Below are 22,148 nucleotides of genomic sequence, written 5' to 3' on the forward strand. Positions count from 1 at the left end.
CGGAGGAGGAGAAAAAAAGCCAGTGAGTGGATATAAAAATTGTGTGCACACATAAAAACTCCCGCGGAGTGAAATGATGATGGGAAGAGAGGATAAATTCCCAACATATCAATGAAGGCCCGGCGGATGGGAAAGGCATGAAGGCATAGATATTGTGAATTGAGTGTGCAAGAGAGGCGAAAAAAAAAAGCGCGCGCGCGAGTGATATAAATTGAAAATTGTACAATTCAGCGGTGCATCAATAATTTTTCAATTTTGGAAATGACCTAACAGACTCGCCGGAGTTTTGGCAATTGCGTGGCTCAGCCGGAAAATAGTGCACGAGTGAGCGAAATATCGCGGGGGTTTTTCGCCAGCATCAAATGTGCATGATTCGCTGTGCGGCGGCTTGAAGGCGCGCGCGTTTGTGCTTAGATGGGCAAAATGGTGCTATCATCGCTGTATATTCTGCCACTCTTCGCCGCGTCCATTTGGGCGGCAAACATTAGTGATAGCTTCAATGGCTTCGGCGGCCACGACGCGGACGCGGCGGCGGAGCGCAAGGAGGCCAAGCCGCAGATGTCGCGCGTCGTGCACACCAAGTACGGCTCCGTGTCCGGCGTGATCGTGGGCCTCGAGGGCAGACACCTGGACCCCGTGGAGGTCTTCAAGGGCATCCCGTACGCCTCGCCGCCCGTGGGGACGCTGCGCTTCATGCCGCCGGTCACCAGTGCGCTGTGGTCGGGGATTAGGAAGGCGGATAAGTGAGTAAATCTTCTCTCCTTCGCCCTGTCCCCAAGGGGGAGATACTGTGGCAGATTCATTTGAAAGAAAAACGATTGTTTCCCCAGTAAAATGACTAAATATTCATAAAACGGAATACATTTGGTTCAATATGTGAATTTATTTAAAAATTAATTATTTTTTTGCCACAAATTGCCGTCAGAGGGCAGCAGTTTAAAGGCATGTAGAAGTTCCGACTGTTTCACCCTTTATTTCATTCACAATTATTGTTCTTTAATAGCCAAATTTGCCTTTGGGATTCAAATTTTGATTTCAAAAAATTCATACAATATTTAAATACTTAAATAAACCCCAGAAATATTGAAAAAATGATTGTATATTCGTGGAATTAAGCATTTTCATACAATAATGATCGCAAATTCAAGGATCTTTGGGCTTTAAGAAACACTGCAAATTGTTCTAGAATCGAACATAACCTCAAAAATATGTTTTGGACGTTTTGAGTTTAGAAAATGTTCTTTTTAAGGAACTTTCTCATTTATTTTTGAATATAAAATCACAGTTTTGCGCTCAGAAATTCATATTTCACTCATTTATCTTAAGACGATCTAAATATTCCTCCAAAATATTTAATTATTGTGTTATTTTGAGGTTATGTGTAAGAAAATTGCCTTTAAATGCAATTTAAAGTAGATTATCGAAGGGAAATAAATCAGAATCACACAATTTGTCCTGGGATTCCTTCGGAGATTCTCTTGAGGAGTTGAGAGTTGGTATTATCTCCTCCTTGACCTTTTGGCCACTCTTTCTCTGTCACCATCATCATTCTGGCTCATCCGCTGGGCCGCACAACCCCTTTTGGCGCACTGGATTTGCCCGGGAAGAAGTCATTTTTGGCATCCTGACATGGCTTTTTACTCCCTCCGCCGCGCTCGCATGGAGAATTTATGACATATTTTCCCTGGCATTTTATACATATTCCGCATTTGGGGTGGAAAAGCACTATTTGTGGCGGTGAAAGAGGGACTTTTTCCCTCTCCCTCTGAGCTTTCCTTTGCGGCATCGCGAGACATTTTCTAGTCACACTGCGACCTATTTTATGCATGTGAAAGAATTTTTATTTTATTCATGCTAATTACCAAGTCTGTATGCGTAAGAGTTTGGACAAAATTCAGGGGGTTTTTCCCTGGAAAAAGGTTGCATAAATTTTGATGGGGTAGAAATAACAGTGACTTTTTATAAGAAAAATCAAATTATTTATGAATTTTTCACCACAAAGTTGCTGCAAAAAGTTTATTAGCAAAAAAAAAGAAGAGACAATTTCCACAGTGACTTTGTGTAGAATGAAAAATAAATGAGAAAAGCGCACTAGAAAATGTGGTAAATAAATGATATTGTTGCACAGAAAAGGTATTGTAATTAAAAATCAAGTTCGTGGTCAGGAATCCTTTGTGCTATCTGAGATCCTGGGATGATGAATTCCGGGGCCGTAATGAGTCACAATGTCATTTGGCCGGCAATTTTTGCCACAACATGAGAAGTTGTGCTCGAAATTAATTAAATTAAAATAGTAGCAATTATGTACATGCGGCAGAAGTCCTCGTCATGTTCCTGGAGTGTGTTTACCTGACACTTCCTCTCAGGACATTTGCTGTACTCTCGTTAATTGCTCAAAGGACAGTGCGCAGCGATGGATTATGTAATTGACGGATTGCCGAGAGAGAGAGAGAGAGAGAGAGAGAAGAAAAGTGGGTGGAAAAGCGTGGGTGGAATTTCTTTTCTTCTTCCGCCCACAGAAAAGCAAAAGAGAAAGAGGAAAATGAGTTAAATCCTCTTCTTGAGCCGCGCGTTCAATGATCCCAAATAAGGTCAAAGTGTTCCCGGGGGAAAAAGTTGAAGCCGGAAGCCAAAATTGTGAGAGAAGCAATTCAACAACTATTTTCCACTCGTAATTAATTTATACAAGTTTATAAAACAATTACTCCATTTGAGAGTGAAATGCTTATGCAATTAAATTCCTTGGCCGGGAAAGTGCGGAAAAAACTTCGATGGTGCTGCGAAACTTTCACTTCAACACAGAAATGGGGAGCTTTTGGCGAAGCCTTGCATGCAATGAAGGGCTTTTTCCGATGGCAAAGTTCTGTCAAATTGAATTGAATTAACATTTTTAACACTTCTTACAAAGATACATTCATGGCTTTTGATGTACTTTCAATTGGATTTCCATGAGGAAGAAGTTCATGCAAAGGCGATTCCTTATCGTGAAGTCGACGCTCAAAGAGAGAGCAGAAGATCAAGGGGGAGATAATATGCCTCAAACACTTCCAAATTAGTCTGACACTTCTAGAACATCAAAATTGTAGTCTGTTTCCACATAATTTCCCCAATTATAATGAATCTTTGAAGATTTCATTCGATAATTCTATAAAAATCGACTTAAAACTGCTTTTTTTGAACATCTTTTTCGACCATAACCTCAAAATATCACAGAGAAATCTTCAAAAACTCCGCTTGGAAGCTTTCTAGATCACAAAATCATCTGTTATAATTTGCAAATGAACTAAAAATTGCTGATTGAGAGTCAAAAATGCACGAAAAAAGTTTTCAAAATAACAATTTTTGAGGTTATGTTCGATCTTAGCACAATTTGAGGTATTTTATAGGCATCAAAGCAGTTCAATTCAAGGGAAAGATTGTGTTGTATTAAGTTTTAATCCGATATTTGTGTAAGAATTCACTATAAGCGCCTTTTTTCAAATCATAACCTCAAAATGTCACTAAGAGATCATCAAAATTCGCCAATGATCAAATAATTGCTGATTCTCAACTTAAAATTGTTCAGAAAGTTGTTTAAATGGACATTTTCGACATTTTCCAAGTGTCCAAATGACAAATTTTGAGGTTATGTTCAATCTTAGCACAATTTTCAGTGATTCTTGGTATCAAAGGATCAAAAAAGTACTGTTAATTGCTGGAAAATGATTCATTTTGTCAAAAAACATAAGAATTTATGTGCTAGAAAGCGAATTATTCACTAAATCTGTCCTTAATTTGTTACATAACCTAGAAAAAAAGAAGGAAATCTAAAGATTTGGCATAATTTATCGGTAAAAGAAGCACAAATGAATGGAATATTGGAGGATTTTCAACACTTCCACTTCTTAAGTACTTCTTCTGAGCCGTACACCACTTCTGACTGCATTATCTCCCCCTTGTAGCTGAGGAAAGTGGCCCAATTGCTTCAATGATGAACTCTGTGCAATATTCTTTCACTCCACTTTGACGACACTTTGAGGGCGCGGAATTACAATAATTCCCTCATAAATAAGAGTGGCAATAATTTTTCACGCGCACAGCGTGGAAAGTTTCTGCCCTTTTTGCACCGCCACAATATTTCTCACTCAGTTCAATAAACTTTATTCAAAATAGAACAAGTGTCATTTATTGTAACTGCTGCACGATAAATCTCTATGAGAAATATACTGCGAACTTCGCGTCTAACAGCAATAATTTTGAATAAATGCGAAACATTATAGCAGCCAAGAAAGTAATCTGAATATGTTAACAAATCACAGGGATGGCGAGAAGGGCGCTCGCGAGGGGGAGATTATCAATTCATCTCTTGATAATGTGTGTGCTTTCGAGGAGAATTTATGCATTCACTCAAACTTTCTTCCGCAGTGTGAAAACTTGCGGAAAGAATGATAGTTGTTTTGTGCATAAATTTGCATTGCGCGCAAAACTTCTCAATTGTCCTCATCAAACTCTGAGGGTGGTTGTGAGTGTGTTTGATGATTCGCAGATTGGCACACTTTGCAAAATTCAAGAGAGACACGCGGATGACCTCATTGCATTGTCGCTTTCACTGGTAATTCTGTGGCTCTATGAGTTTTATGCACTAAAATTTGGGGTGGAAAACTTTGGCGCACATCAGCAACTCCTTCAGCAACTCCTCAGTCAAGAATGCAGATGAGATAGGAAAAACTTAAACACTTCAAATTAAGTTTTCCCTCATTTTCAGATCTTTTTTCTAATAAATTGTGAGGTTATGAAGCTAAAAGAATGAATACAAAATGGAGTTTTATGCTATAAAACATTCTTTTAACTTGAATTTTTAACTTGAAATCGTTGTTTTTAGATATTTTTCAATCATAACCTCACATAAAATGGATAGATTTCTTTAAAATCTTGTTGAGAATCTTCAAAAATCAAAGATAGATGATAAATCAATGCAATGCGACTTGATAGTGAACTGAAACTGAACATAATCACAGATTGAGATAATATTTTTGAGGTTATGTTCAATTTTATCTCAGGTTTTTACGCAGAACTTCAAGAATCGCCACTTAAATCAAGAGAAAATACTCAATTGAGCTTATAAATGTTATTCTTTTAAAGTTAGACTCAAAATACCTGTTTTTTTAGAGGTTATTTAGTCAACATAACCTAAAAAACAAGCACTGAAAACATCTAAAATACTGCGCAAATTGTTTTGCAAGGTAGCTTTGGCGAATTAAATGTCGTAAATGTGCACAGAAGACAGTTTCAGACCATTATAGTCACAAAATATCTTCCCCTTTTGCTGTGAGCTTTTCTCAACTCTCACCGATAAAAAGGCAGAGATTCCGCCACCTCAAGTTCAACAGTGCAGAAGACAAGGGATGTGGAAAATTATCCATTTACCTCTGGGCTCTGTTTTTTCCCCTGTGAAAAATGGTATGGTGTTTTCTTTTTCTGGAAAAAATCCACCCACACTAAAACCACCCCCACACTGACTTTGTGTGTCTCCAGCGGAGAGTCAGTCGTGAGAAACTTTATGCCTTCCGCAAATTCCCTTAATTTCACCCCCGCTTCATCGCGATAATATCATGTCATGGCACTTTTGGGCTGGCGCGCTCCTTTGTACCATCTGGGCGATGTTGTGGAAAGGCGCACTCGCGAATGATGAAGGATATATAGTACTGGGGGGGTTGGAAGAATGATGGGGAAAAAGGGGAGAATGACAGAGAGGAAATTGTGAAAAATTTGAATTATATTTCAGCGTAATTTACTGTCAAATTTCCCATGAGAGGCACACAAATTTGGTAATTTGTAGTGAAATTTACTAAATTCCTTTAACATTTTTCCCAACATTTTTGTAATAATCATTGCTCCACATTTGTCATTCGCACATTTATCATGTGCTCTGTTGTTCAATGAGGGATTTATGTTATGTAATTCTGCCGTGCTGTGTCATTTCGACAGGGTGGAGCCCTGCATTTCCACCCCAAAGGCGCGTATTTTGGTGAAAAACAGTGGCGTAGCGAATGCACAGCAAAAGGGTGGATTAAATCGATCCATTTTGGGCTGGAAATTATGTAATTTTAGCTGCAATTTCAACGTTTTGCTGTAGACTCTGGGCGGGGCTTGCAAAGGGGCGGAGCCTCGGAGAATTCTTAATATATTCTCTTCTCCTTGCAATGGAGCAAAAGTGACTCTGTCACTGACTTTGGGTGAAGCTTCACCACCAAAATGGGGCCATTGCGCGTCATTCATTGAGGTTGCCTGAACTCGCACGAAATATTTGTGCAAATTCAAACAATGTTTCTACATTAGGGGTAAATGGGGCAGCTTCAGATTGGGGCAGCTTCAGATTTCTTAATTTTCTCAGAGATTTTTACATGAATAAATTCCTGGTCTTCACACAATGTTTGTAGTCCTTAAGGACTACAATTGACGAAAATTTGCACAGGATAGCTTTTGTTGTTTAGATAAAATAAGTGAAAATTGAAAATCACTCACAAACTAGAATTTTGCTGCCGAATTGATTGCGTGTTTTCTCCATTAAAAAAGCCACAATTCGCGTGAAACACAATCAAAGGTTCTTGAGAGTTAAGTAGAGATTCTAAATGTGCCCGAACTTTTCCTCCTTGGCACGGCCTTTTCAGTGGGTGGTGGAAAATGCACAAACACTGCACACGGGGCAGTTTCGGATCGCCACGGACTGACAACAGCGCGCTCTGACAGTCTGACGCAACATCACGGTCGAAATTTTCTTGTGGCAAATATTGAAGATTTTTCACAAAGTGCCGTTCTGTGCTGCATTGCTTCATCACGTTAAACGACTTCTTAGTGGAAAAGTGAGAAAATACACGCGAAAATCACTGATTTGCACTGATTTGATTTGTGGTGGCACTGAAGTTGCCACCACTCACGCATGGTGGCGTTGCGATACAGGAAAAATGACGGGCAACTTGCTTTTCGCTCAGACATTTTGACAGTGCGTGCAAGGGTCCAGAAAAGTCGCGAAAATATTACTTTAAAGGCGATTTTTAGGGAATCAAACAGTATCAGTGCGTAGAAGAGATATCAAAGTGATTATTTACCTGCGATTCAACAATTCCACAATGGAATTTAAGGTAAATATAAGTGAAAATCTGAAACTGCCCCAGAGCAATCCGAAACATCCCCGTGCGGGGCAGTTTCAGATAAATTACAATATTATTTTCAATCTCCTTTAGAGGAAAAAGGATCAGTTTTAATGCCCAATGAAAGGCATTTTCTGAAGCTCAATAGACGAGAGTTTATTTGAGCGTTGTGATCATTTCAATATATTCAGCCGATTTTTCAAGAAAAAATCCTAAAGTTGGAACAGCATTTTGAATCTGAAGCTGCCCCACTTACCCCTATTTATATATTTTATTTACTCTTTCTCTCACACTCTGTCAGACTAAATTTATCCCTGTGCGTATGAAAATTCTCTCCGCACTTTTACCACCCTTTTCCACCCCCCCTGGCCACACGAAAGGGAGGGAAGGAAAAAGAGATTTTGGTGTTTTGTTATTCGGGATGTGGGTGATGCTTGAATAAAAAATTATCCAGAATAAAAAGGGGGGAACAAACAATTTGTCGAACTGATGTGGAGACGGAAGCAATGCGTGAAAAAAGGATAACGAAGCTCAGGCGTGAGGCGTATTTGCATAGGCGAGAACATATTGCGAGTGATTCACGGGGTGAAAAAAGCTCGCAATTATTCGAGTCGTGCGCGAAAGGTGTGAGTGTTGTGCGTGTGAATTTGCGCCGCCTTGCGCCATTGGCGGCCAATATATCTTGGCCGGGGCTAAAGAGGCTGTCTTTGGCTGCCATTCGGTATCAATCAAATTGAGGAGAAAAACGTGGTTCTCTCACTGCCACTCAATGTAATTACTTTCGATAATCCACTAACTAAAAGTTGCGCCAACACACAAGGGTCCTGCCAAGGAGTGAGACTTCCTTGTCCGCCTGTGCTGTGTTGTGCGGGTGTTTGTGCAAGGGGGAGATAGTCTGTTCAGAATTTGAAATATTTACTTTACTGCTCTAATATTAATTCTAAGTTATGCGACTTATTTGACATTAAATAACATTATGTAATAGAAATTGCTGCCATTTCAATGAAATTGTGTCAACTATTTAGTATATTGACGCATTTTCAATTAATGAAAATCATCATCCTGAATGTTAATTGTAATAAATGAATGCTGAAGGTGAAAATACCGTCAAATTTTACATCTAAAAGCTCTAATTTCGACGGGTGAATGGAAAACTATGAAAAGTCGATTTATCATAATTTACGTCTTATGTATTTTTGAAAAGCCTTTTATTTGTTCTTTCTGTACAAAAATTTTAAGATTTGTATCTTATGAGACAATAGAAAAAAATCTTATTTATCTAAAAAGCACAAATGGAAAAAATTGTCATGTTTTGCGAATGAAAAGTCGAATTTTCATTGTTTACGCTGAACAATTTTTCCCCAAGAAAAATGTCTCAAAAATTGCAGTCAAACGCATAAAAACGTCTTTTTAGAAAATATTTGTAGATATTCAGAATTATTTTAAAATGTTTTTTTGGACTTTAAATGAATATTTCTCATATCTTTTAAATTTTTTCACTTGAAAACATTAAGGAAAAGTTCAATTGAAGTATGAAAAGTTGTTTTTTTTGTATAAAATCGACTGAAAAACCATTAAAAATCGACTTTGAAAAGTAATATTTTCAGATTTTCTATGAATTTTGCCACATTTTAGTGAAAAATTTCAATAAATACCAATAAAACATTTACAAAATAAAAAATACAGAGCAATATTTTCACTTTAACGAACGATTTGAAGGCATTTTGAGTATTTTGAAGTAAATTTCGCAAATTTCGCAGCTGTTTTAATGCAAAATTTTGAACTCGCTTTGCTGAAAAATGGCGATTTTGACTTTTTATAGTTTTCCAGGCACCCGTCGATTTTGAGCTAGAAAAATCCCAATTGACATTCTTTAACTCAAAAACAATAAAAATCAATGATTTATGGTGAAAAAGGGTATGAAAAAGTGCAATTAGAGGAAGAAAATCATAAAATCTGTCTGAAAACAGCCATTTTTAGTCTCTTAGTTAGATTTCAGTCGATTTTCAGTTACTGCTGAGGAGCTTTGGGGATTTTTCTTGCAAGAATTGGTGGAATTACCAGGAAGAGGTGTACAGATTTGTGCCATATTATCTCCCCTTGCAATTGTGCTCCCGGAATGAGGGCAGAGAAGTGTACTTTCTCTCTCTCTTTCTCTGGATATCTAGAATGCATGAGGTTTTGAGCATGAAAGGACGGAAAGTGTGGAAGAAAAATAAATGATTTTCCTTTTTTTTCCTTCTTTGCCACCTTTTGCAGATTTGGTCCAGTGTGTCCACAGAGATTGCCCGATATTAAAAATGAAACAGCAGCGCTGGAGAGGATGTCGAAGGGGCGGCTGGAGTATCTCAAGAGACTCTTTCAGCATTTGCAAAATCAATCAGAGGATTGTCTCTACCTGAACATTTATGCTCCCATTCTGAGTGAGTATATATCACTTTATTCTCCTCCGCCACACCTAGATAGCCACATAAACATAGCCACAGCATCTGTGCCGGTGGATGAGAAGGGGCCGAGAGGGTGAGAGGGTGAGAGAGGGTGGAAAATGGGGGCAGCTTTGATGGCCAGAAGCGAGAAGTGAGATTGGGAAGAGAAAAAAACAGCAGCAGAGAGTCTTTATTAATTTTCATCAATTTCATCGCAATTTCCTCTTTGCCATAGTTTTTCCATTTCCACCCCCCCTCAACGTCCCACGCCCCCCACGCCTTTCTCATCCACTTTCACCCCAGCGGACCGATGGTTACCTTTCCTCAAACAGTCCAAGTATTTGCTTTCAGTCAATTTTACACTCCTTCTCCGCCTCCTCTTCTTCCCATTGAATTCAAATCAAATATTGGATTTAATTCAATATCATCCTTTTTGCCTTCCTCCTCGCCTTTTCCTTCTCCTCCTTCTTTTTTTTTGTGTGAAGCCTTTGTGAACATTCATGAGGTGATGTACAAAAAGTCCCTCAATATTCATTCAATCTACGATCACTGCTAATTGTGGCACAATTTTTTTTTTTCATCCTTTAAAGAAGACTCAGCAGAAGTTTGTGAAGGAAGAAAAACGACTGATGTTTAATTATATCATCAATAAAGAACTAAAAATAACTCAACTCCGTTGAAGTGAATTTCACAGAGTGCATAATTTATGTCAAAGAAGCTTCATTGTAAATATGCAAGTGAAAAAGTTCGCGCAAGTAAACTTTCAAGTCACTGAAAATTTCCATAATGAAGAGCAACAGAGACGAGTTTGATGAATATTGAAATAATTCGCGAATGTTCGGAATATTTTTAAATATAATATATTCGTATCTTCATGAGTGGAAAGTGCTTCACTTTGACTTTGTAGGGAAGAGAATATAAAATGATACTTTTTCCCAAGGGGGAGATAATATGCCTTAAATCTTGACACTTGTAGAATCTCGAAGTTTTTAGACTGTTTCCACAAACATTCCTCAATTATGATCAATCTCTGAGGTTTCCATTCAATATTCCTATAATAATCAACTTAAAACCGATGTTTTTGGTCATCTTTTCTGATCATAACCTCAAAAATATCACTAAAAGATCTTCAAAAACTCAGTTTGAAAGCTTTCGAGATCACAAAAACATCAAAAGATCTTAAATTTGCTGATTCAGACTCAAAATCGTCCAGAAAGATTTATAAATTGACATTTTTCAAGTCTAAATGACTAATTTTGAGGTTATGTTCAATCTTAACACAAATTTGCAGTGTTTCTTGGCATCAAAGGAACAAAAAATGACTGTTAATTACTGGCAAATGATTAATTCTGCCAAGAACTAGCAGAATTTATGTGCTAGAATGCGAAATATTCACTAAATCTGTCCTTAATTCGTTACATAACCTAGAAAAAAAATTCTTACGTTTGTTTCTGTGTGAAAATCGAAGGAAATTCAGAGAATCTGGATGATTTGTCAGTGAAAGAAGCACTCAGGAAAGGAATATTGCAGGGTTTTCAACACTTCCACTTCTTAAGTGCTTCTGCACTGTATTATCTCCCCCTTGACTTTTCCTAGGAGGAAGAAAAAGGAGAAATGTGCGGATGTTTATAATATGTTGGTGGAAATATTTCATATCAAAAGGAAAGTTTGCAATTTTATATTTTGCAATGAGAATTGCCATAAAAGCAAAAAAAAAACGGAGGATGAATTTATCAAGTTATTGCAATTTGCAGAGATATTTCTCCCTATGATGTCATTTCACATTTCACGCATATTTTTTTTTTGAAGTGGCAAAAAGCTTCACTTTAATTTTTTCGGATGTAATCAAAGAACATGCAGAGAGCTTTTATGTGACGGGAAAATAAATTGATCCAGCGTGAGAAAAAAAAGCTCTCAATTGATCGCTTTTTTCAAAGCCTGTCAGAAATTCATCACTCTCAGTGCCAAAGATAGCCGGGAAAACAGAGTGAAATGTCTATTAAAGTTTCAATATGCAACGCACGCATGCTTCGTGTGCTGTTGTAATTACTAATCAGTGTAATTAATATTTTAAACAGCGACTTCATTAGTGTGTCTCTAAAGTTTATTGACGAAGCGCCATTTGAGTGTGAAAATCGTGTTGATTATCATTTAATATGTGAATTGATTGGCGCAATGATTTTCTTGTCCTAATTTTCATGGGTTTTCCTCTGTTGTTTGTGTATTCAAGGGGGAGATATCGTGGTCAGAAGTGGTGTAAAATTCAGTGGAAGTATTTGGAAGTGTTTCGTGCGTTTTAAAGTCACATTAAAAAGGAATCAACGCAATAAATTGGAGAAAAAATTGTTCTTTACATTTTTCTAGGTTATGTTGTGAATTTAGGACAAACTTTTCCACTGAATAACCTTCAAAATCTTTCATTCTTGCACCTAATTTGATTTAATTTGCATTTATCTAATGAATTTCACTAGCTTTCAATGATAAATTCTGTTAATTCTGCTAAGATTGATCATAACCTCAAAAATACTGTTTAAAGATACAAAATTGTCTATTTCAAGAGATTTTTGATTGATTTTCTACTCGAAAATAGCAAATTTCAGCTCCTAATCAGAAAAAAAACATTCCGAATAAGTTTCTTCCAAGGATTCTTTGAAATATCGTAAGATAATTTTTAGGTTATGATCCAAAGTGTATCTAAAAGATCGTTTGAAACTTGAAACACATCAAAATAACCACTGGAAACTTCAAATACTTCCTTATTACTATTTTTCCGCAAGTTTTCAGGCTAATAAAAGCAAAAATTGCGTCTTTTTTTAGGTTAAAGACTCCTAAAATTGAGGTTATGATACTTGAGGCGGTTGGGAAAGATTATGAAGTTCAGATAGAGAGGTAGAAAATGGGATGTTTTAAGGACTGGTGAAGTTGTAGCCGCATTATCTCCCCCTTGTGCATGTGCGGAAAGTGATGAGACTCATTTTGTATTTACGAAATCCTCCCGCAGAGACGCAAAGCGAAATTGTGCAAATGAGTGAAGTGTCTGATGATGAAAATGATGGAAATCAAGGGATGAAAAAAGGCCTCTTCACACGGTCTGATAGCATTTTGTGTGGCAAAACACATTGATGAAGGATAGCGTGAAAAAGCGATGGAAACAGACACACCATATTGAAGTGCGAGTGAAGATAGAGAAAGCAATTTGAATATGTAAACATTTTCACCTCACACGCGCTGAGTTTGGCTGAGAACATAAGAAGCTTTGCATTATCTTGAGCAGTTTCTGCCTTTCGGTTTTTCCCAAAGAGAGAGAAGAGAAATATCCAAAATATCGTTGGCAAAATATCATTATCCCTTCTTATAGATTCATGCAACCACACGCTATTTTCTCTCTCTCGCACGATTTCCTGCTTTGATGCCCTTCGCCGTCGTCTTTTATTCACGTCCTCACAAGATGATGGCTTCGGGTGTGTGGGTGGGCTAAGAGACTCCCACCCACTCCTGCCGATACCCTTGATTGTTTCACTTTTTCCCTCTTCTCCTGCCCAACTATGTACATATTTGTGAAAATTCACTGCCATTCCTCCGCTGTCCGACTTCTGCTGTGGTCAGTGGGAAAGCCAAAGTGTTGCCGAACTGGGAAATTGGCCGGAGGGAAAGTGAATCGTGAAAAACACTTCGAAATCTTCCTGTTTTCCACACTGAGGAGAAGAATTGGGCTCAAAAGAAGTCGATTTTGGCATTATATCCAAGAATAATCACGTTGAAAACCGATTAACGATAGATTTTCGTTACGATTTTAAAAGGAAAAGACAAAGATTAAGCTTTTCTTGACTTATTTCCAAGGGGCAAATCACAAGGCGACTTTTGAGGAAACTCAATGTTCTCAAATCAAATAATCGATTATTTGAGTAAAATAATCAAAAAATAATATTTTCTCAAATAAAATTGAAAAATAATCAAATTCAAAAAAAAAATTATCCAAAACTGATCCTTTTTCAAAGTAAAGTTGAAAAAAAAACACAAATTTTGAATAAAATAATCAGAAAAAGAATGTTTTCCAAAAAAAAATTGCAAAATAATCAAATATTGAATAAAATAATAACAAAAAAAAATTAATATTTCCTAAAGTAAAATTGCAAAAAAAAACAAATTCGCAAACAAAATATTAAAAAATTAATTATTATTTTCGAAAGTCAAATAACAAAAAAAAAATCAAAATAATCAAATTCCGAACTAAGTAATTTAAAAAAAAATGATTTTTTTCTCAAGTAAAATTGAACAATATTTAAAATTTGAATTAAAATCACAAATAATTTAAAAATAATCAGAATTTGTATAAAATAAACAATTTTTAATTAAATATTCAAAAAAGAATCAAAAATATTCAAAAAATAATCAAATATTCAGAAAATTATTTAAAAATATCAAAATTTTGTATTAAATAATCGATTTTTAATGAAATATTCAGAAAATAATCAAATTTTAATCAAATATTCAGTAAAAAATAAAAAAAATTATCAAAATGTTGTATGAAATAATCAAAATTTGATTAATAATCACAAATAATCATAAAAATGATTAAATAATCATAAAGTTAATGGTCTCAACTTGCGAGTGACTTTCCTCTTGCTTATTTCAAGACATCTTTGCATCCAAAAATATTAAAATCAAAGAAATTTGAAGATAAATATGTTTATTACAGATTAAAAGTCATATTTTTGATAAACACTTGATTTTATGACGATTTTTCCAAAATTAAGTCTTTTTTTTTGATAAGAAACAATTTAATTCTCACGAAGAAATCGCTCTGTTTTAAGTATATTTTAAAACTCTTATTTATATGACGAAAAAGGTTTATTTTAAAGAAGAGACTAGAATTAAAATGAATCCTTAAAAATCTTTTTTCTCGCATAGAAAGACAGCTAAAATAATCTCAAACTCTTTGTGTTTTTTTTGACAAAGAACAGAATATTTAACTACAAATTGAGAAATTAAAGTATTTCAATCAACAGGTAAATTTTTCACTTTAATATCAAACAGAATTAGAATCAATAATACATATTTTTAAAGCATATTTCGATTTTATCACATTTTTTCTGCTTCAATTCAAGTCGCGAACGTTGAAGGAAATTTTCTCTTAAAATAAGACAGAAAATCAGGCTAAAAGTGTTGTTAATTCTTCATATTTAAGTTTATCACATTCCAAGAAATCACCAGAGATTCCTTCTTACGCACAAAGAAAATCCTTTATCCACCAAACATTCTTCGTCTTTGGCTGCTTGAAAAGAGAGAAAAAGTTGCTAATTTTTCTAAGACTCTCGCGCTCTGGCTGGTGTGCAAAGTGTATGAAATGTGTTTCTGGGCAACTTCATCAAAGTTCTCATAAATGAGTTTTTAAACAAGTTATGCTTTGTCCGAAACTGGGAAAAATTCGCACAAGTTTTGCGCAGTAATTCGTTAGCAATTCATTGGCGCGAAGCTGTTTAAGTTTTCAGTGATTTTCGGGCGCGCGCTTTTGCTTCTGGTGGCAGGCATGAAATGTTAACATGTTTTTAGTGCTAATGGCACACGTGAGATGGCTTAAAACCATCAAATTTACTCTGGCGGCCAATCTAGATTCTGCACGCTGACAAAGCGCCGACAGTGTTTTGCGCGCCACGTCGTAAAAGTGTCTCTGTGCAAACATCAACAACATGTTCTTAAATATTGATCAATTTTGTTTCTCCTTAAATTTATATTCAAGCAGCGACTATTATGACAAAGTTTCGTGTGCGCGCACACAAACAGTGCGGACGAAGAAGGTCCTGAAAACTTTGCGACAAGATTCACTGAAACTTTCATGCGAATCTTCGCGCCAATGCCGATTTCGAGGCTGATGAAATTTTCTCACCCTGATTTTCCACCCTCGTTTCTCATGCACAGCGTCCAACACGAAGCTCGCTGACAAGGGACCAATGAAGTATCCAGTGATGGTTTTTGTGCACGGCGAGTCGTATGAATGGAACAGCGGGAACCCGTACGAGGGGGCGGTGCTGGCCAGCTTCGGGCAGATCCTCGTTGTCACCATCAATTACCGCCTGGGCATCCTGGGCTTCCTCAACGCCAACACCAATCGATACCTCAAGTCGCCCGCCAACTACGGCCTCATGGACATCATCGCCGCGCTGCACTGGATCCAGGAGAACATCTCGTCCTTCGGCGGCGATCCTGGCAGCGTCACGCTCGCCGGCCACGGCACGGGCGCCGCGTGCGTGCACTTCCTCATCTCCTCCAGCGCCGTACCCGAAGGTAAGCCTCATTTCCGCCCCCGAAGAGCCCCAATCAAGGGGGAGATATCGCTGAACATCCCCAAAAGCTTCATTTCTGCTCACTTTCTAGGCAAAAAACCACCAAAAAGTCCACAAATAATCATTCTAACGTCTTATTAGCAACAATAATAGATCTTTAAACGATTGGAAACTCTTTAAACCCGTCTAAAGTTAAACATAACCTCAAAATTTGTCTTTTAGACTTGGAAAATATTCATTTTTGATCTGTTTTCTAAGCTAGTTTCTGAACAATGAGATACATTTTTAAAGTTAATTTGATTTTTGATAGAATATGATGAAGAAAAACGCTTTTCTAGGTTATGTTACTAATTTTTGTAAAGCTTTGTGAACAGAAAACCACTAAGAAGTTCACAAATAATCATTCTAACGTGTTATTAGCAATAAATATGTTTCTTTGGTTGATTAAAATCCGTCCAAATTTATTCAAAGTCAGACATAACCTCAAAAATTGTAGTTTCTAATCTATTTTTGGGTTAAGATCCACAATTTTGAGCCACAGAAATAGTTAAATGAACTCATTTCACTACTTTTTAGCAAAACTCAAAAGAAAAGCAATTAAAAGTTAAAATATTTGAATATTATGGACAAAATTTTAATATAAAATTCTCAGAAACTCTTTCTTTTTCTTGGTTTGCAAATCTCAAAGCGTTCCGCAAGAGGTTCACGAAGTTCGTGAAGAAATTAGAGAAGTGTGATAAAGTGTAGGGATTGTAGCCATATTATCTCCTCCTTGGCCTTAATTGATACCATGTCAAGTGCCATGAACAAGACGCACAGAAGGGCAGATTTATGACTGAAGAATTCACCCCTGGAATTCTCTCTCACTCTTGTGCAGAATCTTCCCGCCCTCCGTATAGTTATGTCTCTTTTGGGGCTTTCCGCAGCCATTCTGCGAATGTATACATGGCCGTGGAGTCGTTGTATTTATGTAATGGAGAAACTTTTAAATGTATTTTAGAGATTTTCCACCCCCGCACGTCTTGCGTGGTGGGGAGAAAAGGGCGAAATTTTTGAACTTTCACCATGCTTAAGGAGGAAGATTAAACATTTCGACCCATTCTCTCTCGTTCGCACAATTTTGCGTTCTCTGCGCTGCAGATTATGATGAATTGCTCTACCCCCAAACATGGAGCTGAAGAGAAGGGTGAAAAAGGCCGGTCGCATGACATGGTGGAATAGTTCTGCACGAGGAACACCTCCACACTTTAATCGATTTTGCAATTCCAAAGCTCAAAATTGAATATTTAAACTTCCACTCGTGTTATTCTTGCTCACTGAATTTCCGCAGTTCGCACAATGTCAACTCGGTCAGGAAATTCATTTTTCACTTTTTGCCACACACAGAGTTAAGCGAGAGCGAGAGAGTTTTATTTTCCACCCCGACCTGGGCAAGACAAGTCCATTGAGTCCGGGGTTATGAATAAGGGACGGACATGATTTGAAAGTGTATGAATGATATGATTCCCGAGCAATGTATTCAAATCTATGGTGGGTTTTATTCCTCAGCACAACTTACAGAGTGATTTTTATTGTAAACCTGCCACTCTGTGTCGTCTCACGGGATTTGAATAATGCCCATAATGCCAGAAAACTGAGTATCTCGAGCAATTTCTGGTCCAAGTGCGACAGACACGAGCAAAAGTGTCTCCACAGCATCATTGCAAGTTGAAAAGCGCTTTTAGCAGCTCAAATATTTAGTGTATTTAAAGTATTTCTTGTTATTTGTGTAATTTTCATTCAGCTCCGCCCATTTCTATGCCACGCCCATGTCTATTCCACTCCCACTTAATTTCATTCCACTCATTTTTGCTGGTTTTGTAAGACTTTGTAACTAAAAAACCATCAAATAGTTCATAAACACTCTATAATCTTGTACAGTCAAACATAACCTCAAAATTGCATTTTAGATCTATAAAATATTCGTTTTAATAAGGTTTTTGATCTGCTTTTGGTAAAATATTTGAAATTTTACGCAAGATTTATCTGTTTAATCTTCTATAAGGTAATAAACAGTAAGATAGGCTCCGCCCATTTCTATACCACTCCCACTTTATTTCATTCCACTCATTTTTGCTGGTTTTGTAAGGCTTTATAACCAAAAAAAAAACCACCAAATAGTTTACAAACACACCTTGTAAAGTCAAACATAACCTCAAAATTGCATTTTAGATCTATGAAATATTGTTTTTATAAGTTTTCTGTTCTATTTTCGGTAAAAGATTTGCAGCAAAGCGATTACTGCGAATGAATGAGAATGCTTTTCAGTTTAGTTTATTAAAAGTACAATAGGCTCCGCCTATTTCTAAGCCACGCCTCATTTATTCTGTATCTTGACTCTTTGCTGAAGAAGGTGTAGAATGAAATAAATTTAAGGGCGACACGAGAATTTGGTGACACTTTTGCTGCTCATTGTGAGAATTTTCCACATTATACATTGGAATATGTGTCTTGATACGCGGTTGCACGGAAAATCCTTAATCTCATGTCATACCTCCATTTTTGCGATATTGCCATGGAAATGAGCCTTTTTCATATCGCATCCAAGATAGTGAGTGAGAGAGAAGAAGAAGACAATTTGATACAGAGATTTTTCATATTTGCTCCTTGACTTGATAAATATGGAAAGCTCAGAAAGCTCTCGCATATTGGCTATGATGTGAAACTTTTCCATTTGCACTGTAAATTGTCTGCTTGTATACATTCAGACAGAGAGAGTGAGAGAGAGTGAAGAATTTGTAATCTATCATTTACCCAATGGCAAACTGATATCCGAAGCTCTCAATTCTGCCAATTTCAATATTTGTCATGGCAGTTTTTGGGGTGGGGGAAGTGGCGCAAATTTTGAAATAGAAGCGCAAAGTTAGGCCAAAGCTCAGCTTAATTCCTCTCCAACCTCGTAATCCGTGGTGTGCGAACCGCCCAATTTGTCGAGAAGTTTAAATGTTTGGTAACTTAATCTCCTTTCATCCCCGCTCAAGAGTCTCTCCTCTTTGCATTCCGCAGGTCTGCTGTTCCACCGCGCCATCCTCATGTCGGGCTCTGGCCTGGCGCCGTGGTCGCTGGTCGGCGACCCGGCGCGCCAGGCGGCCATCGTCTCGCACCACGTCAAGTGCTCGCCGGACTTGCCGCACGGGCTGCTCATGAAGTGTCTGCGCGAGAAGCCGCTGGCCGAGCTCCTGGCCACGCCGGTGCGCTCGTCCTACTTCAGCAACTCCTTCGGGCCCACCGTCGACGGGGTGGTCATAGGTGAGCTCAAATTGCACAATCTTTACCCTAAAGCAGCTCTTAAAGCTCTCAGAGTTAATTATGACACTTTTCCGTCATGAAATGTTGAGTTCTGCGTTGAAAAGCACCGTTTTTGCCATTCAACTGTGTTTTTTCAGCAGGTTTTCCAGCTTATATTGAGTAAAATTGCCATTTTTCAATATGCTTAGCAATAGAAAATCGAACTTGTAAAGTTTTTTTTCAGTTCACATCTTTGATTTTCCTTATTTTGACATGTTTTTCTAGGTTATGTGACTGATTTAAGACTAAATTACAGCTTAAAGAAGAAATTCTTGCGTCTCAATTGAAAGTATTTTCACTTTATTGGTAGAATTGCGCATTTTGCGAATCAAAGTGAAACATAACCTCAATATTTCTTAGCAAATTGTTGCGTTTTTGTGTTAGAAATAGAAAAGAAAATTGAATTAAAGGATTATAATCAAGGAAAAATACGCTTAAGTGCAATTTTTGCGGAAGAAAATCGTAAAAGATTGTTTTAAAACTTGAGTTTTAAAGTTGTCAGTTAGATTTCAGTTAGATTTCGGTTAGATTTCGGTTAGATTTCAGTCACATTTAAATTATTAGTAGATTTTTGTCTTGGAAAAGACTCTTTCCAAGGGGAAAATCACTCCGCAAGTTGAGATCATTAACTTTGTGATTATTACTCAAATTTTGATTATTTCTTGATAATTTTCTGAATATTCGATTAAAAATTGATTATTTGACAAAAAAATTCTGATTTTTTTTTATTATAATCAAAAAATAATCAAAATTTGAATAAAAATCATAACCTATTATTTTTGATTTTTACAAATTTTGATCATTTCATACAAAATTTGGATTATTTTCTGATTATTTTTTCAAAATTTTGCATATAATTGAATAATTGTGAATATTCTGATTGATTGATTGAAAAAAAAAACTTTTTTTGAATATTTTTCTATTTTACTTTTAAAAATTATTTTTTCTCTTATTATTATTTTATTCAAAATTTGATTATTTTGCAATTTTAATTTGGAAAACAATAATTTTTTGATTATTTTATTTAAAATATGATAATTTTTCAAAATTTACTTAAGAAAATATTCTTTTTTTTTTAATTATTTAATTCAATATTTGGTTATATTAATTTTTTGTAATTTTATTTGAGAAAATATTCATTTTTTAAAATTATTTTATTCAAAATTTAATTATTTTTCAATTTTACTTGGGAAAATAATCATTTTTTGATTATTCTACTCAAATAATTGATCATTTGATTAGAGAACATTATGAGTTTCCTCAAAAACCGCCTTGTGATTTGCCCCTTGACTCTTTCTGATTGGAATTTTCATTTAATTAAATTGAGAAGAAAGCTTGGAACCAAAAAACTGTGTTTGAAGCTTTTAAAATCCATTCTTGTGTCCTCAATTTCTAAAAAAGTTTCATTAATTGACATTTTTAATTAATTTCCAATTAAAAATGGGATATTTTAAGTTCATTATCGATCTGAAAATATACATAAAACTCACCTAGATGAGCTTCGTAAATTTTTGAAAAGTTTCCTCAAACTTATTTTGGAATTTCTGCAAAATATCTGCAGCAAATTTCGATGAAAAAGTCGTTAATTGATTGTCATTTGGCACATCTTCTTATCATTAGGCCAGGCTCTTAAAGATATTAGCTTAAAAGTCTGCTTAAGCAGGATTTTTCTTCCAAAATTGTGTATGGTTTTTAGTCTTTTTAGCCCATTATCTCTAACTTGGGTGGAATTCTCAGTTGTTTTTTCCTTTATCCTTTCTGTGTGAGCGACAAATTGAGGATAAGTGAACGTGTGGCGACTCTGAAATATCCACTCATCTTCGCATTTCTGCTGAGGATTGAGTCAATTGCGAACTGCTGGGGGTGAAAATCGATTAAAAAGCTCTCGTGGTGGCTTCAGTTCTGAACATCAGCAGCACTTCCTGTCCTCGGAATTTCCCATGAGGTGCACTTCTGTATATGATGAGGAATGTTTACCTCATCGCGTCTTATATCCGGGCTCGACAAACACGGCAAAAAAAGAACTCTGACAACAACAGTTGTTTAGCAGTTTTACGTACTGGTATAAATATTTTCCCTCCCTCTTCCACCATCCCTTTTGGCATTCCTTTTTCCACCTTCCCAGCGATTCACCGCCGCTCGCCGGGAAAGTTGTCTGTGCTAATGAGTGTAAAGTTTTGAGGTTGATTCGCAGACAAACTCCGCAGAATAGCGTCAATTTCAGCTACTTTACTGATAAAACTTCCATGTACAAGTTGGAAATTATGGAAATTCCGCACTCAAATGCGAAGGATTGGTGGAAAAATGTATTCAAAACTATCATTTGCACTCCTTTGATGGAGTTAATAACTGTGTTACAGAGTAAAGTTTGCATTTCATCGTCACACACGATCAATTTTTACATTCTGAGACGCATTTTAAAAGCATTTTCCCATTAATTTTTCAATTTTTCACAATTACTTTTCTCATTTGTCGCATCAATTCATTTCTCCACCCCCCAAAACGAGTGCTTTTTAAACTTTTGCTCATTTTGCAATTGAACTGGACTGAAGTTTGTGTGTAGTTTGTGAGTATGAGAAAAGAAGAAGAAAAAACGAGTCCGCTTAAGATCTTAATAAGATTTTCCCCTTCTTTCTATCCCTGAAAGTGTGTCAGACGCGCAAATAGAAAATGCAAAGTTTCAAGAGGACTTTTTTTTTCTGCATTTCTTTGTAAAATTGCAAACTTCTTTCATTCTCAAGTGGCATTCATTGCAATACAAAAACCCCAAAAAAAAGGAGAAATCTCAATTTCTTCACCAAAGTGCGGCTCAAGAAGCTCTGGAAGTGTGCGCGAAGAGAAGAAAATCTTAACAGTTAAACACTCTCTAAAGTGTTCACAGAGTTTATTAATTGCAAAATGTGGGAAGAGGGTGAATATTTCATTACGTGCGTTCGACATGGAGATGAAGTTAAATGGAAAATGCTCTCCAGAGCTTTCCA

The 22,148-nt window shown here is 36.4% G+C and overlaps 1 protein-coding gene across 1 annotated transcript in view; it reads left to right on the top strand.

Moving 5' to 3' along the window:
* Positions 1-647: 647 nt before the first annotated feature.
* Positions 648-22,148, top strand: part of LOC132265087 (neuroligin-1) — a 45,400-nt gene continuing 23,899 nt past the window's right edge. The window contains exons 1-4 of the mRNA XM_059765556.1: positions 648-743; positions 9,390-9,553; positions 15,476-15,841; positions 18,886-19,128. Coding sequence (XP_059621539.1) covers positions 694-743; positions 9,390-9,553; positions 15,476-15,841; positions 18,886-19,128 — 823 coding nt within the window. The 5' untranslated portion in view covers positions 648-693. The remainder of the gene's footprint in view (positions 744-9,389; positions 9,554-15,475; positions 15,842-18,885; positions 19,129-22,148) is intronic.

The sequence above is a fragment of the Phlebotomus argentipes genome, unplaced genomic scaffold (genome assembly GCF_947086385.1).
Source record: "Phlebotomus argentipes unplaced genomic scaffold, Phlebotomus argentipes genome assembly contig_2, whole genome shotgun sequence".
Classification (NCBI taxonomy): Eukaryota; Metazoa; Arthropoda; class Insecta; order Diptera; family Psychodidae; genus Phlebotomus; species Phlebotomus argentipes.